The 26,604-nt window shown below is 53.0% G+C and overlaps 2 protein-coding genes across 5 annotated transcripts; one reads left to right on the top strand and one right to left on the bottom strand.

The window, feature by feature from the left end:
• Nucleotides 1–1,710: 1,710 nt before the first annotated feature.
• On the top strand, nt 1,711–22,080 carry MICALL1 (MICAL like 1). Of its 3 annotated transcripts, none has more exons than XM_057420695.1 (16): nt 1,711–1,862; nt 7,637–7,685; nt 9,579–9,720; nt 10,815–10,918; nt 11,638–11,774; nt 13,797–14,353; nt 14,844–14,907; nt 15,968–16,353; nt 16,730–17,148; nt 17,625–17,759; nt 18,065–18,191; nt 18,545–18,635; nt 18,985–19,058; nt 19,418–19,532; nt 19,865–19,911; nt 20,210–22,080. In XM_057420695.1, the coding sequence occupies exons 1-16, from the start codon at nt 1,717–1,719 to the stop codon at nt 20,329–20,331; spliced, it is 2,715 nt and encodes a 904-aa protein (XP_057276678.1). In that variant the 5' UTR covers nt 1,711–1,716; the 3' UTR covers nt 20,332–22,080. The 3 variants fall into 3 exon arrangements, with proteins under 3 accessions (XP_057276678.1, XP_057276677.1, XP_057276679.1); XM_057420694.1 differs by having other exon boundaries at nt 16,670–17,148; XM_057420696.1 differs by lacking the exons at nt 13,797–14,353; nt 14,844–14,907 and having other exon boundaries at nt 16,670–17,148.
• Nucleotides 21,906–26,590, bottom strand: CUNH22orf23 (chromosome unknown C22orf23 homolog). 2 transcript variants are annotated; one of them, XM_057420714.1, is made up of 6 exons: nt 26,360–26,590; nt 26,058–26,120; nt 25,512–25,688; nt 24,680–24,814; nt 23,407–23,507; nt 21,906–22,045 (listed from the first exon to the last, which is right to left on the bottom strand). In XM_057420714.1, exons 1-6 carry the CDS (start codon nt 26,436–26,438, stop codon nt 22,013–22,015), a joined length of 588 nt encoding a protein of 195 aa, XP_057276697.1. In that variant the 5' UTR covers nt 26,439–26,590; the 3' UTR covers nt 21,906–22,012. The 2 variants fall into 2 exon arrangements, with proteins under 2 accessions (XP_057276697.1, XP_057276696.1); XM_057420713.1 differs by lacking the exon at nt 21,906–22,045 and adding an exon at nt 22,758–23,100 and having other exon boundaries at nt 26,360–26,584.
• Nucleotides 26,591–26,604: the final 14 nt, after the last annotated feature.

The following is a 26,604-nucleotide window of genomic DNA, read 5'->3' as shown; positions in this document are numbered from 1 at the left end:
GATTGACATGTTGGAATTACAGACTTCTAATGCATATATGTATCATCTTAAAACACTCCAGCGGTTACAGGCTGCTCCCACCTATGTGAATATGCTGCTGCTTGTGTTTGTGTCTGCCAGAGCTTCTTCCAGAGGATGCAGAGACCATCTGCCGGTCTGCCTGTCTCCATGCCTTGTCTGAGGGACTGTTGAAGGTTAACGGAGCGAGGCTGGCACTTGGTGGAACGGAGCCAGGAGGAGCTTGCAGCTCCCTCGTGGAGCAGAAAGATGGGCTCTGCGAGCTGTGGTGCCTGGCACTGCTTGAAGCTCAAGGAGTGCAGGGTGTTCAGTAGCATCAATAGAGACCCATCACTGCTGGGCAGGCATGCTGCAGCCTTGCTGCAGCAGTAGGGTTTGGTTAGTGGAAACGTTCTCAGGAGGTTCTGGTCAAAACAGTTTTTATCAGAGGGAACCACAGCACAGGGTTATCTGCTCTGTGTCTGACCTATAGTTGTGAAGGGGGTGAGTATGATTATGTACCCTGGAAAAGACAGTGAAGAAAACATCCCTGATCCAGCTCTCCCTTAAGATACATCAGGAAGATGCTGTCAGGCAGGTCTGGGGGACGCTGAGCAGCCAGCTTGGTCATTACAAACCCAAGACAATGCTTCATTTCCTTTTTCCCTACATAGTAGTTTTTCTTGTGATTTACACCACAGCTTATTTTGGGCACTGAAGGGGGAGGCTGCGGAAGCCATTCAGACAGAATTTGGTTTTCCCTTGTTAAAGCTCTGGGGCCATGGGGCAATAGGGCAATAGAATGTAACAGTGCAATAGAGGAAGGGGAGTGCTAAGTGTGAGGTCTGACTGGAGAAGGAATACACATCCCATTAAAAATGAATAAATGCAGAAAGGGCACTCTTGCTGACTTGGCGCTGGAGCAGTAAGCTCAACACCAGTGTGACGGATTGGTCTTTCAGAGGTAGCCATTGCCCACCTTTGCCTAAAAAACACAGTGTGTAGCAAAATGAAGTTTAATAGCATGCTTCCCCCTGCCCTTGTCAGACCATCACACTGAGCGTGCAAGCCAGATCCTGGGACAATCCATCTCCTCCATGTCGTGGGTTCCTGAGATTGTATCGCGCTCTTCCTCTACTTCTTCAGGGCTTCCTGTGAAGTGCTGCTGGCAACTCCAAGTATCCCCATCTTCAAAGCCCTTCCTGGCACGGAGCCTACCCTGGGAGTCACCTACACCCCACCCGTACTCTGCTGCCTTATGTTTCCATGTCCTCTGCTGGTGTGCCTTGTGTCTCTAGGGCTGCTTGCTCCTGGAGTAGCCTTATGGATGAGCCCGAAGAAGATCCAGAAATGAGGTTGCCTGGTGCTTTTGTTCTTTAGCTGAAGTTAAGCTTGAATTCAGTCCCAACTGTTTTCAGTTCCCTCTTGGAATCCTCAGGGACTGTGTGGAAAAATACAGGCTGCAACTTTTGTTCAGGGCTTTTATCTGAGCCTTCCCTGAGCTGGGAAGACCAGTGGAGCGAATACCTCTGCCCAGCCTCCTGCCCTAACTTGGAAGCAGGAATTACCCTGGGATTCCCCCTTCCTGGGGGACCGCTCCATCCCCTTCCCTCCCATGTTTCTCCCCTCTAACTCTAGCACTCCTTTCCCAGCCCTTCCCTCCTCTCAGGGGAGAGCCCGCAGAGCTCCTCCCTTCCCGGTGGATGGGCGGCCGCCCCCATGTCGGGCCCGCGGGGCGCCCTGCAAGCTTGGTGCCGCCGGCAGTGCGAGGGGTACCGCGGCGTGGACATCCGCGACCTCAGCTCCTCCTTCCGCGACGGCCTGGCCTTCTGCGCCATCCTGCACCGGCACCGGCCCGACCTCCTGTGAGTGTGCAGCGGCCGCGGTGCAGGCCGCGCCGCACCGGCCTGGCCACGGACGTGGTGCCGCGGGGCCCGGCTCCGGCCCGCGGTCTTTGGTGGCTGGAGGAGAGGTGGGGCTGGAGGAGCTGGGTCGGGGCTCCCTGGGCAGGGAGCTGGGGAGGCGGAGGCGCCGGTGGAAGTGGCTCCAGGCTATCTGGCAGGGAGGGACTGAGGCTCCATGTGCATGGATGTGGGGGGTCAGGGGCAGGGAGCGCAGCAGGTCTCCATTGCTTCCCGAAGTCAGTTGGTACCGGGATGAAGCGTGCTGTGCTTCTGAGAGCGACTCTCTGACCTGGTCTCACAGACCCGTCAAGGTCAGGGTTAGCAGAGTCGTGTGGCTTAAGGCTGGGGAGAGTGCGGAGGTGGGCTAGGTCCATGCACCCAGCTGGGAGCGGTGCCTGCAGCTGAGTGCCCCTGTGAGAGGTGGGCATTCCCACTTCCCAAGGACCAGAGGCTTGCCTGGCGTAGGGATATTCCCAGCTGCCTTAGGCAGTCACTCTGAAACATGCAGAGCCCTGGACCAGGTTGCTTCTTGCATTCCCTTCCAGCTTGTTTTCTGTGGGTACCGCAGTGAAAGCTGGAGGTAGCAAATGCCAGCAGGGATATCGAGCCTTGCTAGCCTCCCCCAGCAAATGGCTCCGAGTTGAGTTTCCTCCATCAGTCCCCCTTTCGAAGGGTGGCTCTGAGGGGGAATGTGAGTTTCAGGAGGCAGCTGGTGCGTTTGGGATTGCTTGAGGGCATGGTGTCAGGCTGGAGAAACTGGCTGAGCTGCTGGAAGGAATCTACCCCGACCTGCTGCCATAACCGTGCCTGGCCCAGCGCTGCTGGGGACCCGCCTCCTGTCTGCTCCAGTCTTTGGTAGCCCTTGCAATGCAGGTAGGCATTGCTCCACTTTGCCTTGCCTCCAGCGTGCACGCACTCCTCACCTGTCAGCAAAGGCTGGGAGTGTGTCCCCTGTCACGTCCTGCTCCAGGACTGCTGGCTCTTCCTCTGAGGTTGCCCGAACTGACCAAATCCTTCTCTCTGAGTTGACCCCGGGGATGGCCTTTTGTCACAGCAGCAACCTCTCACAGGCAGAGGGTTGACAGTGACTCTGCTGAGGAGCTGCAGTGTCTGTGAGAGGGTGAAACCAGCCTGTCTTCTTACAAGCAGAAACTGAACAGGTAGGCTAGGAACCAAACTGCTGTGTTACAGGTGGCTGCCACAAAACCCTCAGTGAGGCATTCAGGAACCACCAAGAGCTGAACTGTATGATGGCTTTGCATCACTCTGGATCTTGAGGGAGCTGCATGCCCTTGTGTCCCAGCAGCTCCTGGGTTGGGGCTTGCTTTGACCAGCTGTTGGAGGGAAAGAGGCAAATTAAGGACAGGAGCACTTACAATTACTGTGTTTCTGAATTTCCTTAATGTAAGTGGCACAGTAACTGGGAAGTGAAAAGCTTTTCAGCGAAAGCTTACAATAAACACCACTAAAACCACCTGATGCTTTCACATTAATCATATTTACCATCCCATTAGGCAGCAGCCGCTGCTCTTAAGTTGTCAGTGGGCTTTAATCTGCTCCTGGCACATGTCCTAACTGATGTCCTGACTTCACAGGTCCTCTGTTACATTGTAGAGACAAAGCCCAGGACCTTACAAGGACATGGCACGCTGTCGAGGAATTTTCAGAGGGTGAGCAGGAGAGCAGCATCATTTCATCTGATTCCAGCTTCTTCAGCCTGTCCCAATTTGGAAGTGGGTAGATCAGATCAGAGGCAGTAAATCTGGCTGCAGAGGAAAAGTGATTGCCCTTCTTTTCTTCTAAAGTGCTTTCAGTCAGCCCAGTAATAGCACTTGGCAGGGGTCTGTGAGTGCACTTCTGACCTGTGTGGTCTTCCTGTGGCCCATGTGAGGTGGCCATGCTGCTCCCCAAAGCAGCTGAGTACAGAACTTCAGCCTTCCTGCTTCCTGCTGGCTTTCCCTCGGGTTGCAGAGGGGAGCAGCTTATATCCACACAGGAGCTGAGCTGGAGCTCTTTCCTCTACCTGTGTGGCACCATTGCTCTGGCGCCCTGATCCTCCAGGCTTTCTTTTGCTGTGGTGTGTCCCGGTTGTCTGACCCTGTCCGGGTGCCCCCTTTTGGCTGTGCTGGTATGTGACACACTGGGGAAGAGGCTGTTGTGAAAGGCTATGTGGGTAAGTGAGGCTGAGGACAATTTTCTGTGTGACCCTTGATTTGAATACAGTCATCTTGGGGTAAAGCATCTGGTATCAGAGGGATGCTCTCCTGGTGATCTTCAGAGCAGCTCCTGCAGAGCTCTTGGAAACACTAGGGCATTTGGGAATTCTTTGAAAGAAGTAGACTGGATGTGCTCAGTGTCTACTGAATCCAGCTAAAGATGTCTTGAACTGACCACCATGGATGAGGTGTGTTCCCTGTGTGTTGAACCATGAAGCTGAAAGTCGAGCTCTGCTCCTGTACACACCTCACTTGAGTTCACTGTGTCACTGTTCTAATCAGGGAAATGGGAAACCTGGATATATCCTCTGGCTGCACTGCTGGCTGTGTGATCTCAAGGCGAGACATTTAATCTCTTCTTTTTCCCTTGTCAGTTGAGCTGGGAGCATCCAGGCCAACCTGATAGTGGACTGTGGGGATTAATGTTTGTTTGCTCAGTGCTCCAGAAATCTGAAGCATTAAATGAGTGTTTACAAGGCATTTACTGCAGCTTAGTGAGGCAGAAATCATCTTTCAGCGTCCCAAGCAGCGCCGCCTCCCCAAAGCTCAGGGAATGTTCTTGGCATTCAGGGGTGAGAGTCTGAGAGAACATGGCATGTGCCTTTCAAGTGCTGAAAGAGATGCAGACTTGAGGAAAAGATATGAGAGCTGTGGGTTCAGTTACAGGCTGGATCACAAATCTCATTTGTTCCTTCCCAAGTACTGCCTGCGTTTCCCTGCAAGAGCTGGAAAGCTGAAGGTCCTATTATGCAGCACTGCCGTTATTATTTATATTTGAGGAATCCAGGAATTAGCTCTGGTTTTAGCTGTACCCTTCCCCCTTCCCTGGGTCTGCTGTGCTCACTGGCAGCTGCCCGAAACCCCAGAGTGCTTAGTGGCTCTGCATGTATCTAATTAGGTAAAAGCTTGGGATGTTATTTGCGTGGAAATATTACTCCAGGATATGCTACGATGCTGGGCTTTGCTGAGTCAAGACAGTTGTTTAACTGGGACAGCCAGATTCTTGTCTATTCTTACATCTAATCCCTTGGACTGGTATGTTGTCAGGAGAGGAGCGTGAGCGGGGCTGGATGAAAGGCTGCTGAGATCAGGGCAAGGAAATAATGTGATACATCCACATGTGGAGGGGAGGGGTACATCTGGAGTGACTTTCCCCCCTGCCTGAGAAGCCATGCTCCTTGCATGTCAGTACAGGGGGCATACCCAGAGCCGCAGGGATGTCACGCGACAGAGCACCATGAGGGAGTGTTCATATCAGGAGTGGTGGAGATCAGTGCAGTCCTGCTTGGCTTGTTTGGAGCGGGAGCTGGGAAATGCAGCAGAGAGGAACTGAATACGCTGTGATGCCTCAGGGCTTATACTGATGGACTTCAGCGTCTTGGGTAAAAGCTGAGAGCCTGCAATCCTACGTTAGTGGAAAACTTTATTCCCTTGCTGCTTGGTAGCCCCCCCTCCATTACCTTTTGAGCTTCACGTCCTCTCTGCTGGCATCTGCTTTCCCAGGCAGAATTGCTTTGGTTTACTAAAACAGCTTTAGTTTGCTGGGCAGAGTGAAACGGACATGATGTTTCATCTGTCAAAAAATACTCTCTCAGCCCAGGCCACCAAAGAGTATTCAAGCTTCCAGCTGTATCACTCCCATGTGCTGAAAGTGAGGGTATTCCAAATGAAGGTCATGAATGTTTAGAAGGCAGTTGATATATAACTTAGCTGTCATCGCTTCTCCTGTGTTCCCAACCTGGTATTTTCTTTAAAAGGTAAAAAAAAACAACCCACAACCAAACCAACAGCATACAAAAAAATGCAGCAAGGTTAAAGGAGTTCTCTAGGGAATAAAAAATGACTTAGGGAAAAAACCTCTCCCAGTGGAAACTAGTCATAAATATAAAGAAGGCAGTAGTTTTAACATCAAAGCAAAGGCTGCAGCTTGAAGCCTTTTCTCACCAGTGTGTAGAGAGGAAAAAGTTGTGGTATGTTGAAGAGGCTGTGTTCTGTGCATGCATTTGCATGAGCTGTCAGAAGGGCGCTTGACACAGAGTTGAACATCCAGCCCATCTTCTGCCTGTCCACTGCATCTGCTCCCGCAGCAGCAAGCGGCTGCAGTTTCATCTCTCTGGGAGGAAACTGCACCAGCAGCCTCTTTGAACGGAGGAAGTGTAGTTTTATGGTGGTGCAGGCAGCTGGGAAATCTTCCTGAGCTCATCCTGGGCTTCCTCTGCAGTGCTGGGAAAGGCACATGAGGGGCTTCAAGAAGAGGCTGATTGCCCTGCAGTGCGAAGCCGGGGCGCGCTGAATTGCTGTTACAGGAAAAGGCAGTAAAATCCAAAGGGGGATGGAGCAAGAGAGGCTCCCGCAGCCCTTCCCTGCGAGTACATGGATGAAGATTCATTGTCTCACGCAGTTCCTGCTCACCACAGTTGGGGTGAGGGATACATTCCCCACCTTGAATCTGAATCGTCCCTCTGCATCAGTCTGTCTTTTGCATGTCTCTCTGGGCCATTGGGGTGGCTTTGCCTGACCCAAAACCTCTTAGGGCTATGTCCTCCTCTGTGCATCCAGTTTGCAGTCACACCAAGCTGCTGCATGAGGAGGTTTTTTTGGTAACAAAGCTGAGATCCTTGGCAGGAAGGGGCTGTAATCAGTTTAGCATGATGCTGTTTTCACACATTATACCCACGCACACATGCAGAAGGCATAACTAACTCCTTCCTGTATTTCTCCCCCTCTGTTGAAAACCTGCAGATTGCTTTAACCTGCTTCCCTTTGCTCCTCTGATGAAGGCAGCTGATCAATCTCCGTGGCCAGGCTGATATGATCCCCTGAAGACATCCAGGGGCTGAAGTGATGCCACAACGTGCCCGGGTTGGGAACTTCTGGGGCTCCTCTCTGTGGAACCCCAAGCTGCCGTGCTGAAAAGGCTGTGGCCACAGGCAGTTTGCCATGTACTAAGAGTGTTGGGGAGCAAGCGAGGACAGAGCACAGCTGAAGACCTCTTGTGTCACCCCAAATCCTGGGCTGACCTCAAACCCCCTAAGGTAGTGCAGGGAGGTTTATCTAAGGAGCCTTGTAGGAGGGAGAGATCTAGCACAGGCAACTCTTTGTCTTGAGGTGGGGGAATCTGCTTCCCCATCCTTCTCCTGCTGTTGTGCCTGAGGCCTTGGAGGGGCAAGTTTGGGGTGATGCCGTGCACCCTTCACTGCAGCGGTGCCTGGTGCTCATCGGAATGTGGCCCTGGTATTTCTGCAGCTTTAATCGCAAGTGGGTAAAGAGAGACCAGAATGACATTTTAATTTCCTGGTCACCACCCATTTGGGACTTGCTTTCTGTTTTTCAATTGCAATTTCCCTTTGGTTTCTTTATACCTTTACAACCCAAAGATGTGCTTTGCCAGGATTTTGTTTATCTAGGGTCTTACATGTTGAGTTGTAAGGTTGGCTGTCCGGAGAACCTGTGTGTGGTTGGCATTGGAGCCCTTTTCCTCTGCATCTCATGTGACTTTTTTGTGCTTTCTCATTTCAGAGACTTCGATTCTCTCTCCAAGGATGATGTCTATGAGAATAACCGCTTGGTAAGTCCCTGTTATGCAGTTCATGGAAGGAGGAAGGGACATGAGAATGACTTGATGGAGGTCATGGAGTGTGGGAGGACTTTGTGACAGTGGTGAGGGTGTAAGGAAAAAAAATCTGTATGTGAAGTAACAGGCAAGAGCTTCTGTGGAAACACAAGGGAATGTGAAACATCAGCTTCCAGCCTGTACTGCAGAGAAGATAAGACGGTTATCCTGATAGTTGCCAAGACAACACCTCAGGTGAAGCTTAAATGGTGCAACATCTTCTTGACATCAGCTGTTCCAGACTTGCAGGCAATGGAAGCAGGAAGTTAGTTTTACTCCAGGCGTAAACAGAGGGGAAGGTCATGCTGGACCTATGCTGGTCTGCAATGTTCCCCTCCTGGTTGGGACAGCTAGAGCCAAGAGCACAAGCAGGCAGTGGGGAATGGGGAGATGCCCAGCTCCGAGGGTTAGCGGTAGCCTTGTTTGGTTGTTGTTGTTTTTTGCTGAAAAATCTGATTGCTGCAGGCTCCATCTGATAGTCCATGGAGAGACTTGGGCCATCACCTTCCCAAGAGGAATTGAGCTAGGTCATCTGAGGTTTTAGGATTAGGACTCTCCAGTTGTGTCTTGGCCGTGGCCTTTCCTAGACCAGTTGGCCCCTCTCAGCCATTAGCAGCAATCTTTTCCCATTCAGGAGCCACACAATGGGTTTCTTGTCCTGTTAGTAACCCCTAAGCTGGGGTCTCTCCTTGCTGCTTGCATTCTCATGTTCAGCAAGGCTTTTAGTCCAGAGAACCAGCTTAAAGCCAGACTGAGCATAGCTGGCTGTCCATAGGGGACATTTTGTATCCCCAGTTCATGCAAATACCCATTTTCATTTATTTCTGTTTCTTTTCTTTAGATCCCAAACCCTGCATAGCACCCTGTGCCCCAGAGACCAGGCACCTTCAGTCTTTATGCACACGCTGCACCTGGTACCTCACAATTCAGTGCCCACACCTCTCTCATCCCCTCCTGCCTTGCTTTCTCTTCAATCCCTGCCATAGTCTCACATATCCTCCTCCTTGGACATCAGTGTGGATATACTGCCCTTGGCACAACAGCAGGATGGCCAGCATACAGCCAGTTATCCATGCACCGCTAAGCGGAGAGCTCTCAAACAGCTATTTTCCTCCTTCACACCTTCCTTTCAAGTACCCATGTATGCACTTGTAGGAGCTGTGTGCTTCTTATCACAATGTCCTTGTCATTTCTACTTGCTGAGACATAGAAAATTCCTGAAGTAGCCCTTCAAGCTGGGCAAGCAGCAGGCTGCTGGCTGTTGAGCCGGAGTGGCTGTGTTAACTGTGAGAGGGAAAGGGAAAGATGTAGCACCCCAGAGCATGAAAGGATGGGCAGAGTCAGTGCTTTTGTGGGGTGAGCATTTGAATGGCTGGGGACACTCCTCAGTAGAGCTGGTGTTTGGCTGTGTCACTGCAAGTATCTGCCAGCCCTTCATAGTGCCAGCCAAGGCTCTGCTGGGGTCTTTCATGAGGGCACTGGTGGCATGCCACTTTCATGGGTTGAAGAAATACTGGTTTGGCATTTTTTCCAGTGAAAACTGAGACTTCCTGAAATTTACCCTCCCTGTCTCAATGCAGCAGCCAAATGCCAGGACCCTTCAGGTGGGCATTGCAGGGGCACAGGCAGCTGAAATGCCTTGCAAGAAAGGGCAGCTGCAGCAGCTTACTCCCTTGCTTCTGTTGCCCCCTTTCCAATCAAGCAGCATGTCTGGGATTCTTGGTCCCTGAGGGATGTCATAGACTTATTACTTAACCTTCCTAGGGCCCTTACAATTTGATTTCTCTGTTATTTTTCAGAGAGCATCAGTTTTTCTCTCCTTAATGCCTCTCTCTGCTGCTTCTGCAGGCCTTTGAATTGGCAGAGCGGGAGCTGGGCATCCCAGCCCTGCTAGATCCCAATGACATGGTCTCCATGAAAGTCCCTGACTGCCTCAGCATCATGACTTACGTGTCTCAGTATTACAACCATTTCAACAACCCCAGCCAAGGTGAGTGTCCTCCTACCCCTCTGGCTTCCAGTTTGCCCCTGCTTGAGTACAGGAAACCTAGTATTACATTGTGCTTCCTCCTTGCTATGGCAAATGGGAGCTGTGTGTGTTTGTGAGTTTGAGAGTACCTGCCTCTCGTGGATCTTGCTGGTGCCAGTGAGGAAAGCCCGGAACAGGGAGTAGAGTGGGGTGAGATTTCACAAGAGCTGGGGAGTGATTTAACAGCTCAGGCTGTGGAAGGAGTAATGCCTGGTTAATCCACCCCCTGCAATCCACTGGGTTGGGTCACTGCCTGTGATGCTCATCAGACCCCTTTGTGATCTGCCTTAACCCATTAAAATGAGAGAAGGCTTGATAGGCAACCCGCCTACTGCAGCCAAATTTTATCACATCTGTAAGTGTGAAAGGACCAGAGGACAGAGGGAGGGGAACCAGGGTTGAGTGTGTCAGATTAGCTGATCTGCTCTTGCAACTGCAAACTGATTTAAGTCTTGCTCTCAGACACCTCTTCCAGGGCAACCCTCCTGGGTGGAGATGAGGGCTTCAGGTCTCCTCTGCTCTGCTTTTGAGCCACAGCATCAGATAAATCTCTTCCATGCATATGTACTTCTTCAGGGATGCTGGCCTCCAGCCAAGGCCGGGGGGGGACTGGTGTGTGAGTGCCAGCCCTGATGGGCAGGAGATGCTTGCAGCCGTGCTGACAGCCTGGAAGCCCTGGGGCCCATTGAGTCACAACAACACAGCAGCAGCTACCCGAGATGCTCTGGGCTTTAAGCATTGCTTAGGGAGTTGGTTATGAGGAAGCCAAGCAGCATTTGATGTAAATAAAATCGCAGTGAGAGGCTGGTATCCCTGGTCCACAGAAGGGGATCTACAGCAGGGCCAGCCTCTCTGGCAGCCTCACAGCTGACCCATTATTAGATTGTGTTTGTCTCTTCCACCTAGAATAGGCTCTGAAGTGCTGGGAGTGGCAAGTCCTGTCCTATGTCACAAGGCTCGATGATATTTTTCTTTCCCCCTCCCCTTCCCTGCCATGGGCGGTGTGAGTCACTGCTCCTCTCCGTGCCTGATCCTCCTTTGCCTTCTGCCTCCAGCCAGCGTTCCTCCGCCTATGAAGCGCCCAGCTGCTGACTCCTCTCCTCCTCTGCTGTCCCACAAGAAGTCCGTGGCTGCAGTTGAGAGTCCCCCAGCACCACAGGTACCTAATTTCTTGATTCAAAACCAGCCTGAGGCAGTGGTGCTCCCTGCTGTGCGGATGAGGAGATGAGAGCCTGTCGCAGTGGGATCGATCTTTGTAGGGGCTGTGTATTTGGGGTGGGAGGGGTGTTTGGGTTTTTGGTTCCTTGAAGGACCCAGCTGAGAGAGTGATTTCTCTCTAGAAATCAATGGACTGAAATCCATGGCAGTCAAAAGGTTGGGCAGATTGGTGCCAGATTGCCTTGAGCCACTCCGGGGCACAAGTACCCTTCTTCCTATGGGTTGATGATGCTTTAGATGAGTAAAGAGCAGGAATTTGGGATTAGAAGAGCAGAAAAGATGGCTTTTTCTTTCTTGGCCCTTTATTTCAGGTTTTAGCAGGTGTCTGGGATGGCACATTTTCCGAAAAGAAGGGCTTCCTCTTGCACGTTCCTGCTGCCACCTGGGGCTTAGATTGGTCCCTTCCACAGTCCTTTAGCCCTAGATAGGGGCAAGGCACTTTTTGGAGTGGCCTCCTCTAATTTGGGAAGAGGCAGCCTGCGTGTGCCTGGATTTGGGGGCAGCTGTTCTTTGCGTTGTCAGACCCTGAGGTCAGACCCTGAACTGTGCCACAAACACACAGCAATGGCCTTGTATAGGAACAGCTGTTCTGGTGGAGTAGTGGGCTGGGGAGCAGCTTGTGGCTCCCATCCTGATCTCCCCGTGCATTGTGTGTCTCAGGACGATGGTCCCTTGGACCCGCTGGAACGGTCCCAGCGCACCACACTCAGCAGTACCTGCGCAGCCTGCCAGCAGCACGTCCATCTGGTCCAGCGCTACCTGGCTGAGGGCAAGCTCTACCACCGCCAGTGCTTTAGGTATGTTGTGACCAGGCCTGGAGGGGTTGGACACTCTCCTCAGCACACTGGGGGTCTGTGGCCACCCTGTCTTTTTGTTTGTCTGTGTCCTTGGGTAACATGGAGCATCAAAAACAGTGCATGAGAGTACTAGAGTACCTCAGTGCATGAGGTACTAGAGAGGGTCTTTTTGCCTGCCAGCCCCCTGTCCCAGTGGTCTGAGTGGGCCCTTGTATCCAGCTATGTGCTGCTTGTCTCCCCTGCTCTCTTACACTTTCCCACTTCAGTGACTTGAGATCCCAGCCCCTGGTGCTTCTCCCACTTTCATAAACCAGGATGCTCTGCCTCTTTACCACCTGCCTCCCACCACCACTTTCCAGTGAGGTCTAAGCTAGGGCCTCCTTCTACCTACACTCCATATCCTCAACTGGATAGACAGGCTCCCACGCTGCCTGGGGTGGTGCTGAGCCCTCAGAGGAGCATCTGGGGAACTGCAGATTGTTACCAAACTGAGGAATGAGGGATTAGGCGTCAGCAGCTCTGTGGTTACTCCCTAGGTGCAGGTCCTTACCTGTAGCACCCGTGAAGTCATTTCACTTTGCTTTCCCTGCTCTGATGATGAAGGGATGAGATCTCTTACATGGGCCATGGGATGTGAATTGGTAAGTGGGCAGCTGGCATGTGAGGACAGAAATACTGAACTACGGGGAAGATACAGGAGGCCTCATTCACCTGCCTAAGCCATCCAGAGATGTGTCATAGAAACAATGTTGAAGGAGGGGAGCTGAGCTGGACCCATCAAGCTTTCCATCTGCATCTGGGGCAAAAGCAGGAGCTTTGCAGGTGCAAATCACTCATGGTCAGGAATAGGAGAGGTGTCCCCTCTGCCTTGCACAGCTCATGGCCCTTCAGACTGAGCAGCAAGATCCTTGTGTTTTGCCTCTCTGTGCTTTTCTGATCTTCTTATTCCACACACACATCCCCACCCCTGCTCATTCATGGGTGCTGCTTGGTTGGAAATGTCCTGTGGCAGTGTTTTCTGTGGGTTGACAGAGATAAAAACAAGAACAAACCTCTTTCTGCCCTTGTCTGAACTTGCCACCTCTTCATTTCATCATACCCCTTTTCTCTACAGCTCCTGTGTCCTCACATTTCTGCTCTAGATGTCAAAGGAAATCCCTGTCAACTGGGCACCCTGAGCAGAATTCCTCACCAAAATTACCTGCTTGAAATGTAGCCATGTGCTGCAAACAGCAGGTATTCCGCCAAGAAGGAACAAGCTTGGTTTTCATGGGAGTGCTTGATCAGCCCCTTACCCTTGGCTCTCTTTTATGGATGTTATCCACCTTCATTCCCAGGTGGAAAAGGGCTGACTTGGTTGCCAGCACTGGGTATTACACTTGTGCCTGGAGGGTTTAATTCGGAAGGATTCAAAGGCTCAGCAGGGAAAGAGTGGATGATCCGAGGAGGTGTGGCAGACAGTGAAGGACAGGAAGCTATTTAGCCTGGTTTCAACAGGCAAGGCAGAGTGTAAGAACAGCCCTACTGCATTATTTCCTTATCCTTCCAGCCAAATGCTGTAACCGTGGTAGGGTCCATGGTCAGCATGGTGAATGTGAGACCAAGCCAGGACCCTTGCCCACCACAAGGCAGCCCCGTAGCCAGCCTGTGTTGGTTCTGAGCCAGCTGCTCCATAATTCCAGTTGATACTCCCTGTTTCACGAATGATTAATCCCTGTCCCCCTTATGGGCCACATGTGATCTTGTAGTTCTGTCTCCAAGTTCAGCACCAACTGCTGCCCTTCCACATCTATTCGGTCCTTCCTGAGTTAAAGGAGGAACCCAAATGCGCACAATATTTGAGTTGAGAACTCCCCATGGGTTCATACAGTGTCATGGGGTCATTTCTCTGTTCCTCTCCTTTCCTGAATGACTTCCTCAAGACTGCACTAGGATTTAGTACTTCACAGCCCAGGAGCATTGCCTTCCCTGAGGAACAGGATGGTGCCTCCCATCTCATGGGGCTCTCTCTTCTCATTGCAGGTGTAAGGAGTGCTCCAGCACGCTGCTCCCTGGCTCATACAAGCCCGGGTCAGAGGCAGGGACTTTTGTTTGCACGCAGCATCGTGGTAAATTGGCCATGAGCGGGAAGGTGGAGAGGAGGCCCAGCCCAGACCGGCAGTCGCCAGAGCTAAGAACTGAAACTGGGGCTAGCAGTGCGGGTGAGGATGGCTTCCCCACAGGAGCCGAGGAGGGGAAGAGTGATGGTGACTCCCTGGAGAGCACGGCGGAGACCCGTGTGCCTGCAGAGGGGCTAGCTAGCCCAGCGGAGCACAGCACACCAGGCAAAGCGGAGGCAGTGATGCCCCCTGCTCACGTCTCCCAAACTCCGCCCAGACCTCCCCTTCCCAGCAAGCCCACAGCGCTCCCCCAGGACAAAGCCAGCTCCCTGGAAGGACGGCTCAGAGACACACGGCCCACCCCTGCCCCAAGGAGGAGCACCGATGCCTCAGCCCTCTCCCCTACCTCTCACCCTGTCCCTCGGCCCAGGTCCACTCTGCAGAGCGAGGGCAGCGAGTGTGTGCCTGGCATGGTGAATGGTAAGAGCACAGTGGTGGCAGGAGTTACCTTCACCTCTCTAACAGCTGAGGTGTGATGAGTTTCACTCCTCTGCAGCCTGACACCTTTTTGCCTCCACATGAATCTCAGGCTTAGACACCAGGCCTTTGATTGTCAGCCATCCCCATAGTGGGGAGAGCATGCTAGATTTCTTGGCTGCCTGCTCTTTTATGTTTGTCCAGGGGTGCTGCCAGTGTGGAGGGGAGGTGGCAGTCCTCGGGCAGTTTGCAGGTATGGGAACAGAGGGGCATGTCAATTCTCCAGGTGCAGTTCCTGGGATAGGTTGGAGAGAAAAAGGCAAAGGGGATGTTTGGGGTTAACTTGACTGACTGCACCGATGGTGGGAGAAGCACCAGGAGTTCTTCAGAGAGTGGGAATCTCCCGTGGGGAGATGTGTAAGAGGTGCTTCATTGATTTTTACCTCTTCATGTCCTTTTGGTGTTGTGACAGTCTGACCCTGTGTCTTTCTAGGTAGGGTACCTGAACCCAGCCCCCCTGTCCCAAAACCCCGAGGGAGACCCTGCTCCTCTGATCGGTACGTCCTTCTGTTCTCAGACGACATGCAAAAACCCTGTAGCAAGTTGGGGCTACAGGGACACCTCAGCTGTGGTCCCCTCTCCCACCTCTATCAGCCCCTGCTTTTATGAGGACGTAGGCTATGATCAGGTCCTTTCCCTGTCAGGCTGTCCGTGCTTGTGCATACCTCCCAGAGTTGCTGTCTCTTAGGGTTTGTAGAGAGTTTGGACCTTCAGAAAGATGTTTCTATGGCACATGCAGGCTGCCAAGGGCCTTCTTAAATGGTCCTGCTTGTGGGTGCTGAGAAGGGGGCACTTTTCTGCCCTTTGGAGGGTTTGTCACAGGAAAGGTCCGATGCAGGGATGTTGTGAGTGCCTGGCTGCAGCCTTTACACCTCCTGGTCTCTCACCCAGGAGCACACTGGTGCTGGCTTCTTCCTGCCTGCTCTTGGGACAGAGGTTGCGCAAGCACCCACATTTGCAACAGCCAAGGAGCTGGTGCACATGGCAAGTGATGACAGCTTTCCGGATGAGCAGTGATTCACTGAGCCATGGTGTGGGCTTGCTGTGGGCTGTGCCTACCCAGAGGAGCAGCAGTGCTTCTAGCTATGGGAGTTAGCAAAGAGAAGTCCATCCCTGGGATGCTCAGACGATAAGGTGACAAACAGCCTCTGAAATGTAGGAGGGGTGCATGACCACAGAGGGAAGGTGCCTGATCTCAACTCCCACTCCATCCACAGCCTGGGCAGCAGAATTGAGTGTAGGAACAATGTTGGGGAGAACAACTGTGCCCATAAAGCTCAGCCTCAGAGGCTGCTGTTTGGAAACCAAAACACCGGGCCCAGCAGACAAGTCAGGCAAACTGTACTTCCTTCAGGCCCATAGGCTACCCTGGAGAGAATGAGACCCTTTGTGTCTGGGGAAGACTAGAGCCAGCCTTGGACAAGAAAGCTGCTTCTGCATGGGAGACATCCTGCTCCAGCCATCATTTCCCCCGAGGGCTAAGTCCCTGTCCTGTGCCTCGCCATCCCAGCTTGCCTCTGCTTCTTGCCAGCTTAATCTCTCTTTCTCTTCTGCCAGTGCTGGAGCTGCTGCGAGAGCCAAGGACCCACCATGGATGGCCTTGGTGCAGGCAGAGCCCAAGAAGAAGCCAGCTCCCCCTCCTCCCCCAGGCAGCAGCCATGAGACCCCGGGTAGGACTCCAGAGGAGGAGGATGGGGAGGAGGTGGGGAAAGCCAGGAGTGAGGAGAGCAGGCCTGATGCCATAGAGCCCAAACCGTACAACCCCTTTGAGGAGGATGATGAGGAAGAAGAGGAGAGCGCTGCCACCCAAAAGAGCATGCCTGAGCAGGAACAGAGCGAGGCTGCTGCCAGGCCTCTCCACCCCTGGTATGGCATCACTCCCACCAGCAGCCCAAAGATGAAAAAGCGGCCAGCTCCACGAGCTCCCAGTGCTTCCCCACTAGGTGAGCTTCCCCCTGCTCCCTTATGCCTCCTCCACAGCCCCCTGTGCAGTCTCTTGGAGACTCCTCCTTTCCCAGGCACCTCTGCATCACCCTGGCAGGTCAGGCTTTTATGCAGTGATGGTTGTGCTGGGACTTGTGTTAGCCGTGTGCTCTCTACCCACTGGAACACCTCATTTGCAGACAAGACCTTTGTGCTGGAACGTCCCTTCTGTCTTCTCTGAAGACAGGCACTGGTTCCCTTTGCACTCCAGTACATACCACCCTCCTCTCCTGCCTCCCCCCCTGTTCCGCCCTGAGCTCTCCCTTTGCTTTGCAGCCCATCACCCCATCTCCAGGCTGTCACATTCTGAGCCATCATCCTCCACCCCCTCTCCAGCCCTCAGCCTTGAAAGCATCAACTCCGAAAGTTCAGCCAAGGTGCTGGGTGACACCGATGAGGCCTTGGTGCCCAAAAGTTCCTCCGAGCCCACTGTCCACACGCCGACGGCCACCAAGACCTCTAGCACTGACACGCCGCTGGCCAGCGTCTCCTCCAGCGAGAGCCCTGCTGTCCCAGCCAGTGTCTCCCCCAACTCCTCCCTCTCCTTCTCCAGCGAGCTGGCCAGCATCAGCGGGGAGGTGCAGCCCGGCACCCTGCATGCCAGCAGGAGCGTCTCCACCAGCAGCTTAAAGACCAGCCCCAGCCGGCAGCCCCCAAAGCCCCCAGCCGGGGCTAGCCCTACACCCATCCTCTTGGCTTCAGATGGGGGTGTTGGAAGCCCTAAGACACCTGCCTCACCCAAGCCGCAGCTGAAGGTGAGATGGTGACCTTCCTCTCATCCAGGTCAGGGGGCTTTTCTTCCCCATCCATCACCCAGTGGGGATCATGAGTCCAGGCTTGCCCCTTTGGTAGGCTTGGTTTGTGATGCCCTGAAAGCAAGCCTCAGGCATGTGCTTGCTAAATGGTGGCTCTGCTCTTACTCTGCCTGCCTGATGTGCTAGAGAAGAGGCAGGATGTCATGTGTTCAGAGCAAATAGGAGGGGAACCATGAAGGAAAATAATTCAGCATGCTTGTTAGGGAGATGCTGGGGAACTGATGCCAAAGAGGAGCACAGCTGGTTTTTGCCCCATGGCTCGGCTGCTGGTGGAGTGCTGTGTTCCTCCTCTGGGAGGATGTGGGGCAGGACAAATCCGAGCTTCTGCCCTGTCCACTCAGTCCCAGCTGTTGGGAAGCTGTATCCCTTCCCTTTACTGGACCCTCACTTACCTCCTTTTGTCCCCCCCTCTCCAGTCATCCTGTAAGGAGAACCCCTTCAACCGAAAGCCATCGCCTGCTGCCTCCCCCTCTGCAAAGAAACCTCCTAAGGGATCCAAGCCAGCACGTCCTCCTGCACCAGGTCATGGCTTCCCACTGATCAAACGCAAGGTAAAAGGGTTCTTGGGAACCAGGGCGAGAAGGCCAGCTTTGTGCTATACCCCAGGGCCATAGCTGTGTACATGCACCCTGCTGATGCATGTATGGATAGGGTTGCAGCACGTGGCTGGGTAGGATGGTGTTGATGGCAACACCATGGTCTCCCTTTGATCCAGAGCGGGTTGGGGATCTCAAATCCATGCCTAGGTGGAATGTTCTCTTGTCCCCCTGCCCTTGTTAGTGTTGATCAGCCTTTGGGTTGCCACTGGAAACTGGATGTGGGTGATAATGGCAGTCTCTGCCTTATGGTTTGGCAGGTGCAGACAGATCAGTACATCCCTGAGGAAGACATCTATGGGCAGATGGATGCCATTGAGCAGCAGCTGGACCAGCTGGAGCACCGTGGGGTGGCCTTGGAGGAAAAACTTCGGAGTGCTGAGAATGGTATGTGGGATAGGGTGAGCTGTCTGTGGGTATGGCGCAGGATGGACCCTTGGACTGCCCTCTGTCCAGCCAAGGGGACAGAGCTGTGACTCCCTCCCTGCTGATGCTGGGTTTGGAAGAGCAGAAGGGGCTGTGCTGGGTGCAAGGAATGGTCACAGCCAGACCCTGGACATGGAGATGTCCCGAGGCTGGAGCAGTGGGAGAAGAGATAAGGTCTCTCAGGGGCTCAGGAAGAGGCTTGGGTCAGGTTTGCTCTAGTGCCCCTCCACTGGCTGGACAGAGCCCAGCCTGCTGCAGGGTGGTGGGATCCTGCAGGGCTGGGGATGGCTCTGAATTGTCCTTTTGCTTGGCAGACAGCCCAGAGGACAGCCTGCTTGTGGACTGGTTCAAGCTCATCCATGAGAAGCACATGCTAGTGCGCCACGAATCAGAGCTCATCTACATGTAAGTGTGTGGGGAGGTAGATGTTTTGGAGGGAACCCTGTCTCAGCCCTCCTGAAACTACTTCCAGGGGAGAGCCTGACACAGCCTCCTTACCTGGAGAAGGGAGGGGAGGAGTGCAAGCAGATAAATCTATCCAAACACTGTCAGAACTGACCCACTGCGAGTCACCAGAGCCCCTGCAGCATCTCTTCAAGGAAGGCCTTGAGCAGCCAGGGCTGGTCTTGCTGTTGCTTGACTCTCTGGCTATGTTGGAGAAGATCACCATCTTATTGGCTCTTTCCAAGCTCACCCTGTGCTCTGGGATGGTGTTCTGCCTCTCTGGAGCCTGGCAGCACTCCTTCCCTTGCAGCTTCAAGCAGCAGAATCTGGAGCAGCGGCAATCAGATGTGGAGTACGAACTGCGTTGCCTCCTCAACAAGCCAGGTAAAGCATCACTCTGGATGCAGTTAACCTCCATTTTACCCCTGGGCATCATCTCCCCTGTCTATGTGGGCCTCAGGTGAAGAGTGACATATCTGTAGGGATGCCAGTGCTATCAACTGCCTCTAGAGACGCTGTCCCATCTCATTGCATGTCCCAGGCTTGTGCAAGGACATGCTTCTTTCATCCCCATGGGATGGTGCCTGCAGTGCTCTCCCACATAACACTGCTAGCCCAACCGGCCCTGCAACATGGCAGGATAGCAGGGGACCATGCTAGGAGATCTCTGCCCCAAAGCTCTGAATTTCAGAGCTCCTTCAGCCATTTAATTGCCTGTTGTTCCTTGGGGTTTGGCTGCATAGAGAAGGACTGGACTGATGAGGACCGAGGGAGGGAGAAGGTGCTGATGCAGGAGCTGGTGACCATTATTGAGCAGAGGAATGCCATTGTGAACTGCCTGGATGAGGACCGCCAGAGGTGAGTGAGGACTGGGGTGGCTGAGGGAGGGGGAAAAACACAGCCTGTCTGATTCAGTGCCATGTGAGCAGCCTGTGGGGGTGTCCTGAGATGTCCCTATTGCTGATGTCTTTCCCAGGCTTCCCAGTCCTTGTCTGTTTGAATGCTTTGTATGAGAAAGACAGGGCAATATGTGCAGCACATCAGATTTATCCTGCTGTTAGCAAACGCTCACAAGACAGTGATGGATCTGCCCCTCCATGAGTTAGAAGTAGGAGGTTCTCTAGCCTCAAACAATAGAGCAGCTGTTTTCAGGGCTCAGTTGCTGACCTCTTTCCCATTCTTTCTTTCAGAGAAGAGGAGGAAGATAAAATGTTGGAAGCCATGATTAAAAGGAAAGGTAAGAAACATTGGATAAGATCTTTGGAGCGATGTTTTCACTGCTGACCCCAGCAAAGGGCAGCACAAGCCATTGATGAAACTGTGCAGGAAAGAATCTCTTTTGTGTAGACTCTGGAGCTGTTCCTGCAGGGCTGTTAAAATTTGGGGCACAGTTGTGCTGCGCACCCCTATTATCACAGAATGAAGTATGTATGCAGTGGAGGGCTTTCATTCATGGCTATCTTGCCCCTGTTGTTGTGCGTGTGTGTGTACAACCATCAGCACCCTGCAATAACAACCTCCCTTTGCAACCCCAGAATTTCACAAGGAGACAGAGACCGAGAGCAAGAAGAAGGGCAAATTCAAGCCCATGAAGGTGCTTAAGCTGCTGAGCAACAAGCATGACTCCAAGAGCAAGTCACCCAAGGAGAAAAGCTAGAGCAGGAGAACAGCAGCAGCAGGAGGGTTGTGCTGCCCGACTGCCCTGGCCTCCCTGCAGCTAGCTGGGATTCCTGCCAGGAAGGGGGCTTGTCTCCCTCCTCTCCCCTCGCCTCTCCCTGTGCTCCCTCCCCAGGCACTGGAGCTGCTGGCCCGGAGAGATGCCAGTCCTTTGCCTGGAGTGAGGGACTCTGACCAAAGCACTCCCTTTCCCAAGGCTGTGGAGGAGCATGACCATTCCCGCTCTGTGAAGCCTTGCTAAGGAGGCGAGGAGAAAACGTATTTGCTTTTCGGATACGTTACCCCATTGCGTGTTCTTGTCATTAACTGAGAAGCAAGCCAAGGAGTTTCGTGTTTGTGGGAAAACTTGCACTAACTGCTCCCTCCCCTGTCCCTTCTCCCGCTCTAACTGTGACAGTTCCATGTGCCTCCGACCTCAGCCAGGAAAGGACTGGGCCTGCCTGTCCCTCCCTGCCTGCCTGCCTGCTTTTGTCCCCTTTCTGTCCTGTTTTTAACTTCGGGAGAAAACTCTGGCATTAGAGCCAGGATTCTTTGGGTTTTACTGACCTAAACTTAACTGTTAGGAAAACAGTCCCACATCACAAGGCTCTAGAGCCACAGCCAAAACCATAACTGGTGCCCTATTTATTTTGAGCTGTCCCCTCCCTTGAGCTCCAGAGCTGGGTGAGCTCCGTTACTGGGCTGAGAGGACCCAAGGGGATGGTGTACAGCTGCTAGGACATAGCTCACGCGCCCTACTCAGGACATCTTACCCCACACTGCTGCTAAACACTGCTGCCGTTGCTGCCGTTGGATGGAGGGAGGGAGGAACATTGCTTTTCCAGGCAGGGGCAGAAAAGCTCAAGACAGTGCCAGCAAGGGGCACTAAGCTGGTGCTCCTGCCCACCAGTGTCACCCTTGAGAGAGGGGAGAGAGGCACAGTCACAACTGACCTTTACCCAGCTTCATCTGTGTATGCTTTAAAAGTGTCCAGGGGTGGGCTGGTTGTTTTTTACACCTCCTTTACTAGATGAATTCAAACCCACCTGAAAACTTTTTAAACCCCTTATTTTATTTGTTGTGTGTGTGTGTGTACATTGGAGGAGGGAATGGGGGGCAGTGTTCTTCCAGCCATCCCTTCCTCCTTCCATTTTTGTTTCCCACCTTCTCCAAGGCGAGGAGTTATTTATTGAATTGTCAGATCAGTCTGAACTTGAGTTTCATGGGTGCTTGGTTGGTCAAGTGGTTCATCATGCCTTCTCATTTGCAAACCAGACATAACAAGCCCCAAGCAATCTGCTGCAGTCCCTTTTCAAAACCCAACAGGCTTCAGCCAAAATGCTCTCAGAGCAGAGCAGTGCCTTGCAAGGTGGCTGCCATAGCATTCTGGAAAGGGATCCCTCCCTGAGGAGGGATCCAGCCCCTCCTCTGTGCCAGCATAGCCCCCATGGGTGGGAGGTGGCAAGCTCAGCCCTGCACTGGTGATGCCATCCCACTCTTGCCATACCCCAGCAGGCTGATGAGGAACAGTGGGAGGGGAGATCCCAAAGCACAATTCTTCTCTAAGGAGAAACAAACCCACTTTAGAGCCTGCTGTCAGGTCATTGTTGCCAAAGGCCATCGGGATCGCTGCAGCCTGACACCCCTTGGCCCTGCGCCCAGTCAGGGGATTGATTTGGGAATTATACTGTACTAACTCCGTGACTTCCATTCACCTGAACAGAAATAAAAGAAACATTGGATTGAAAAACTGGTTGCAGCTTAGGTTTCCGATTCCTTTGTGCACTTGTGCTATCCCGGGGACAGAGTGTGCTGCCTGGCTTTGGGAAATGGCTGACGAGTATTGCTAAGAGGCAGAGGATGGGATCTTAAAGAAATTGGAAGGTGGATTTTATGCTGGGATTTACACAGGAATAGCAGGGCAATCATGGTCAGCCTGCCAGAGGGCAGAGGCGGGCTATGTATGAGGTGAGCAAACAGCCATTTCCAGGCTCTGTGGGAAGTGGGTGACTGTTCTGCATGGTGCGCTCTCAGGAACAAAACCCCACAGCAAGCCTGCAGCAGCAAAGAACAGCAGGCATGGACTGAAGGCCCCTCTCCCTCCTCACCTTTGTTCCAGATCAGCTGCCAGTGAGAAGTTCGGTAATGCACACAATCACACTGACCTGCAGCAATGGTAGAGGATAGTGCTTGCACAGAGCCACGCAGCTGCATCTTTCTTCCCTGGAGCCATTCCCAGTCGTGGGGACAGGAGCAGGTCATAATGTGGGTGGCAATATGTGTGTTAGCATTGTGCTGTTGCAAGAAACCTCCACCTCTGGGTGGATGGAAAGGAGTGACTTACTATCAATGGATTGCCATGTTCTGAGGCATTCCATAGGCAAAAGGAGGCTCATCTTTGTCACATTTGGTAGCTGCTGCTGTGTGTTTTCATCTCTTTAATATCGTTAAGCAATAAGGGATCATGTGCGAGGGCAGGATTTTATAATAGCTTTCTTCTGGCACCAGTTATGTACAAATTGCTCCTGCCTTCTGGCTTTAGGCAGCATGAGGTGCTGCCCCCTCTTCGGGCACGGGCACAGGCACAGACCAGCCCTTGAGACTTGGATTCTAAGAGTCTGGGAAGAAGAAGTGGGAACAAATTGCACTTGTGTTTTCCCTTGGCCTAGTCATGGGGATCAGATTTGTTCCCACCAGTGAAGTCTTTTGTCATGAACTCTTCCATTTCCTCACTTCTCTTCTTGTCAAGGATCTCCATCTCACGCATTTTCTGCAAAGCACAAAGGGGAAGGGCTGAGCAGGGAGAAAGCTGGCAGGCTTTGGGGGTTTTTAATTCTTTTGCCAATCCCAAGAACAGAAGTGCTATTTCCCTGATTAAGTTACATGCAGAGGTGGAAAGCAAGCCTGAAGACCTCTGTCCCCCATCCCCAAATTCATGCTTGTCCTATGCCATGAAGGGAGACAGTTGTCTGCCCACTTGTCTACTCAGGTATTGGAGGACACACTGCTTTAAGGTCTCTGACAGTACTACATGATCATGTACTGTACAACCAGTACCGCCAGGGCCCTCACATACCTGTGAGATTTCAGTGAGGATGATCCTTCGATACTTCTTGCCCTGTCCTAGAGCTTCCATCTCTGCCAGGAACTCCTTTCTCTCCTGAATTTCATTCACCACTGATGGATAAGAGAAAACACTGTGGAAACAGGATTCAGATGAAAGGCAAGAAAACGTGTTTCTGCCTAGATCTGAACCCCCAATTTCCTAGCTCTGTTTGAGCAGCAGTCCCACCGGGGGAAGGGACTACTGTAATGCTCATCTTGCTCATGTCATCAAAATACCTCAGTAGTCAATTATGCAATGTAAAATGTCACCCCTACCCATCTTTTACCTCTCCCCATCTTGTAGGAATGGGAACTTTCTAGTTTTCTTTGTACCAACAATTCTCTGTTACTTGTGGACAATTTAACCAGTCTGTGCATGGAGACAGAACCTGCCTAAAGCTGTTGAGGTTCATTAGTTGACACACATCACCCAGTGATGGCAACCGTCTCTGCCCTCAGGCCTAGCAAAGGCACAGAACATGAGCTGCTGCTTTGCAGCACAGACCTGAAGTCAGCTGGTCCAAACCTTGCTCAATACAAAGCACATGGGTATTTCATATGTGCCAAGGACAACGCTCATCTTGCAACAAGTTTTAGATGATACAGGGCAGGCATGAAGCCAGCCAGACTGGCTTCTCTATGGCAGGGACTAAAGCACCCCTTCTATACACGTTATCCTAGCGTTGGCCACCTCTGTGCTGCCCTGGCTAGTGAAGGGTTGGCTGGGGTGTGCACACACATCGAAGATTCAAGCACATAGAGATATTAGGTGAGGGTATTGCCATCCTAGAATACTCTGCAGCCAAAGCCCATCACTGCTTAAAATTCTGATTGACATTTCAGCTGAAGTAAAAGAAGAGAGCCCAAAGCATGGTCAGGCTGGTGAGCATCCTAGCCTATGCTGAGTGACACTGGCTGGACGGAGGACAGGCATTACATGGGCTTCCTGCCCAGGTCTCCCTGCGCATCCCTTGGAAACTCCCTGGCAGCCCAGGGAGCTTGAACCTGCCAGCAAACCGCTTGCAAACCAAGGGAGCTTGAAACTGCCAGCAGTGTAAGTTCTGTGAGGATGGCGGGGTCACAGCACCACAGCAGCAATTCCTTTCTCTTGGAAACTGGGCTTTGTGCCTCCTTCAGCAATGGGCTTCATGTTACCAGCCCCATGGCCCGCCAGCCCAGCCCTTGGAGGGAGCCCACTTCCCAGGCCTCCCTCCTGCCTTCCTCCAGGGAACAGTAAGATGTACATTCTTCAAATCGGTCAGGCTCGGGGATCTCCTCTTCCTTGGTCTGAACCACCACTGGCTTCACCTTGTGCTCCACCACATCCTTTCCTGTTGCTAAGATGTTTTGGAGCCTTTGCTTCTCCTTTTCCAAATCTCCTGTGAATGCCAAGGAGAAAAAATTGATCATAGGCCTGTCTCCTCACAGAGGAGCCTGGCCACAGCACTTCCCTCCTAAGGACACCAGAGGAAGCACTTAGTTAACGATGGACTGAACTGCACAAGCACTGCATGGGCATACAGAGCCAGCCAGACTGCCCTCAGAGGTTCAAATTTACAAGCTTGAAAATCACACAGTGCTCCCATGTTATGCAACGAGTATGTGAGTCATAGAATCATAAAAAAGTTTGGGTTGGAAGGGACCTTAAAGCTCACCCAGTTCCAACCCCCTGCCACGGGCAGGGACACCTTTCACTAGACCAGGTTTGCTCCAAGCCCCATCCAACCTGGCCTTGAACAGTGCCAGGGATGGGGCAGCCACAGCTTCTCTGGGCAACCTGTGCCAGCACCTCACCACCCTCACAGGGAAGAGCTTCTTCCTAATGTCTAATCTAAATCCACTCTCCTTCAGTTTAAAACCATTCCCCATCATTACCTGTTACCCACCATCCAGCAGGCAGAAGTCAGCAAGCACTTACCATAGATCTTCCCTCAGAGATCCATTTCTGAAGTGTGAGGATGAACAGCAATTCAGATCCTTCCTGCCTCTGCTGAGACTGCTGGCAGGGGATGGATGGAAGGGGAAGGGAGGGACTGGGTGGCACCATTTATTTATTAGCCATGTTTACCGACTTACGTGTTGCCCGTGGCTTGAATTTCTCTCGTGTGTAGGAATCTCCCGCCTGGCAGGCACTGGCAGGTCGGAGATGGGGTTTAGCTGAAAGCCTGCTCTGCTGATGAGCAGGTGGGGAGGAAGCAGGCGCTGGCTCTTTGCTGGTTGTGGGGTGGCACTGGAGGGGCATGGTATCTCCTCCTGGGAAATAAACCAAAACCAATATTAAGTCTGGATGGATGGATGGATGGATGGACAGACGGCCCTGGGCTACTGCCAGCAGAAGATCTGCCTGTTGATCCACTGCAGCACCACTAGTAAAGACCCTGGGTGCCACATACATTTCACCCTGGTTGCTGGTGAGCCCTGACAGCACACCAGCTGTGGTCCAAGCCTCTCCATTGCACCTGGCTGACTGTGGGGACCCTTCACTCTTGTGTGTTGGCAAGGGCCATGCTGCTGTTTTACAGCACGGGCCTGTCCACGCTGGCAGTGGGCCAGTGGCACAGTCTCAAGGTGAGCTGCAAAAGCTCCTCACCAGAGCACAGCAGCAAGAGAGCCACCACTCACGTTCCACACACTCCATCAGGTATCGCCTCTGGAAATGCGTCAGCTTCGACTCCTCCATCATCACTGGAAAACATGACATAGGGTGAAGCCGGCAGCCAGGGCAGGGACTGGGGAACCCACCTCGGGGCACTCCCCCCTCACAGCCCAAACACGAAGGAGCAGATGTAGGTTTAGAAGACTCAAGGCAGGCTTGCCCCGTTCCCCCCCCCCCCCCTCCCCTCCCAGGGGACCGCGATGGGACTTCACTTCGGGGTGTGTGTGGGTCTCCTCCCCGCAGCGAGGGCAGGCCGCTCCGCCGTTACCTCTGAGCAGCTCCCGGGTGCCCGGGCTGTACCGGGCTGCACCATCCCTCACCGCCGAGGGGCCGCCGCATCCCGGCATCCCGGCGGGCCGTGCCGCCGTGGGCTCAGCCGTTAGGCCGCGGGCTCTAACGGCTCCGTAGCGGCCAGCGGCTGCCTGGGAGGGAGGGAGCGGCGGCGAGGATGGAAGGCAGCGGGAACGGGAACGGGAGCGGCGCCGTGCTGCGTCGCCATGGCAACAGCGCCGC

This window comes from Pezoporus wallicus, unplaced genomic scaffold (assembly GCF_028554395.1).
Source record: "Pezoporus wallicus isolate ANWC-B61680 ecotype Strahan unplaced genomic scaffold, APGP_CSIRO_Pwel_v1 contig_2871, whole genome shotgun sequence".
Lineage (NCBI taxonomy): Eukaryota > Metazoa > Chordata > Aves > Psittaciformes > Psittacidae > Pezoporus > Pezoporus wallicus.
This window is presented reverse-complemented; position numbering and strand designations above follow the sequence as displayed.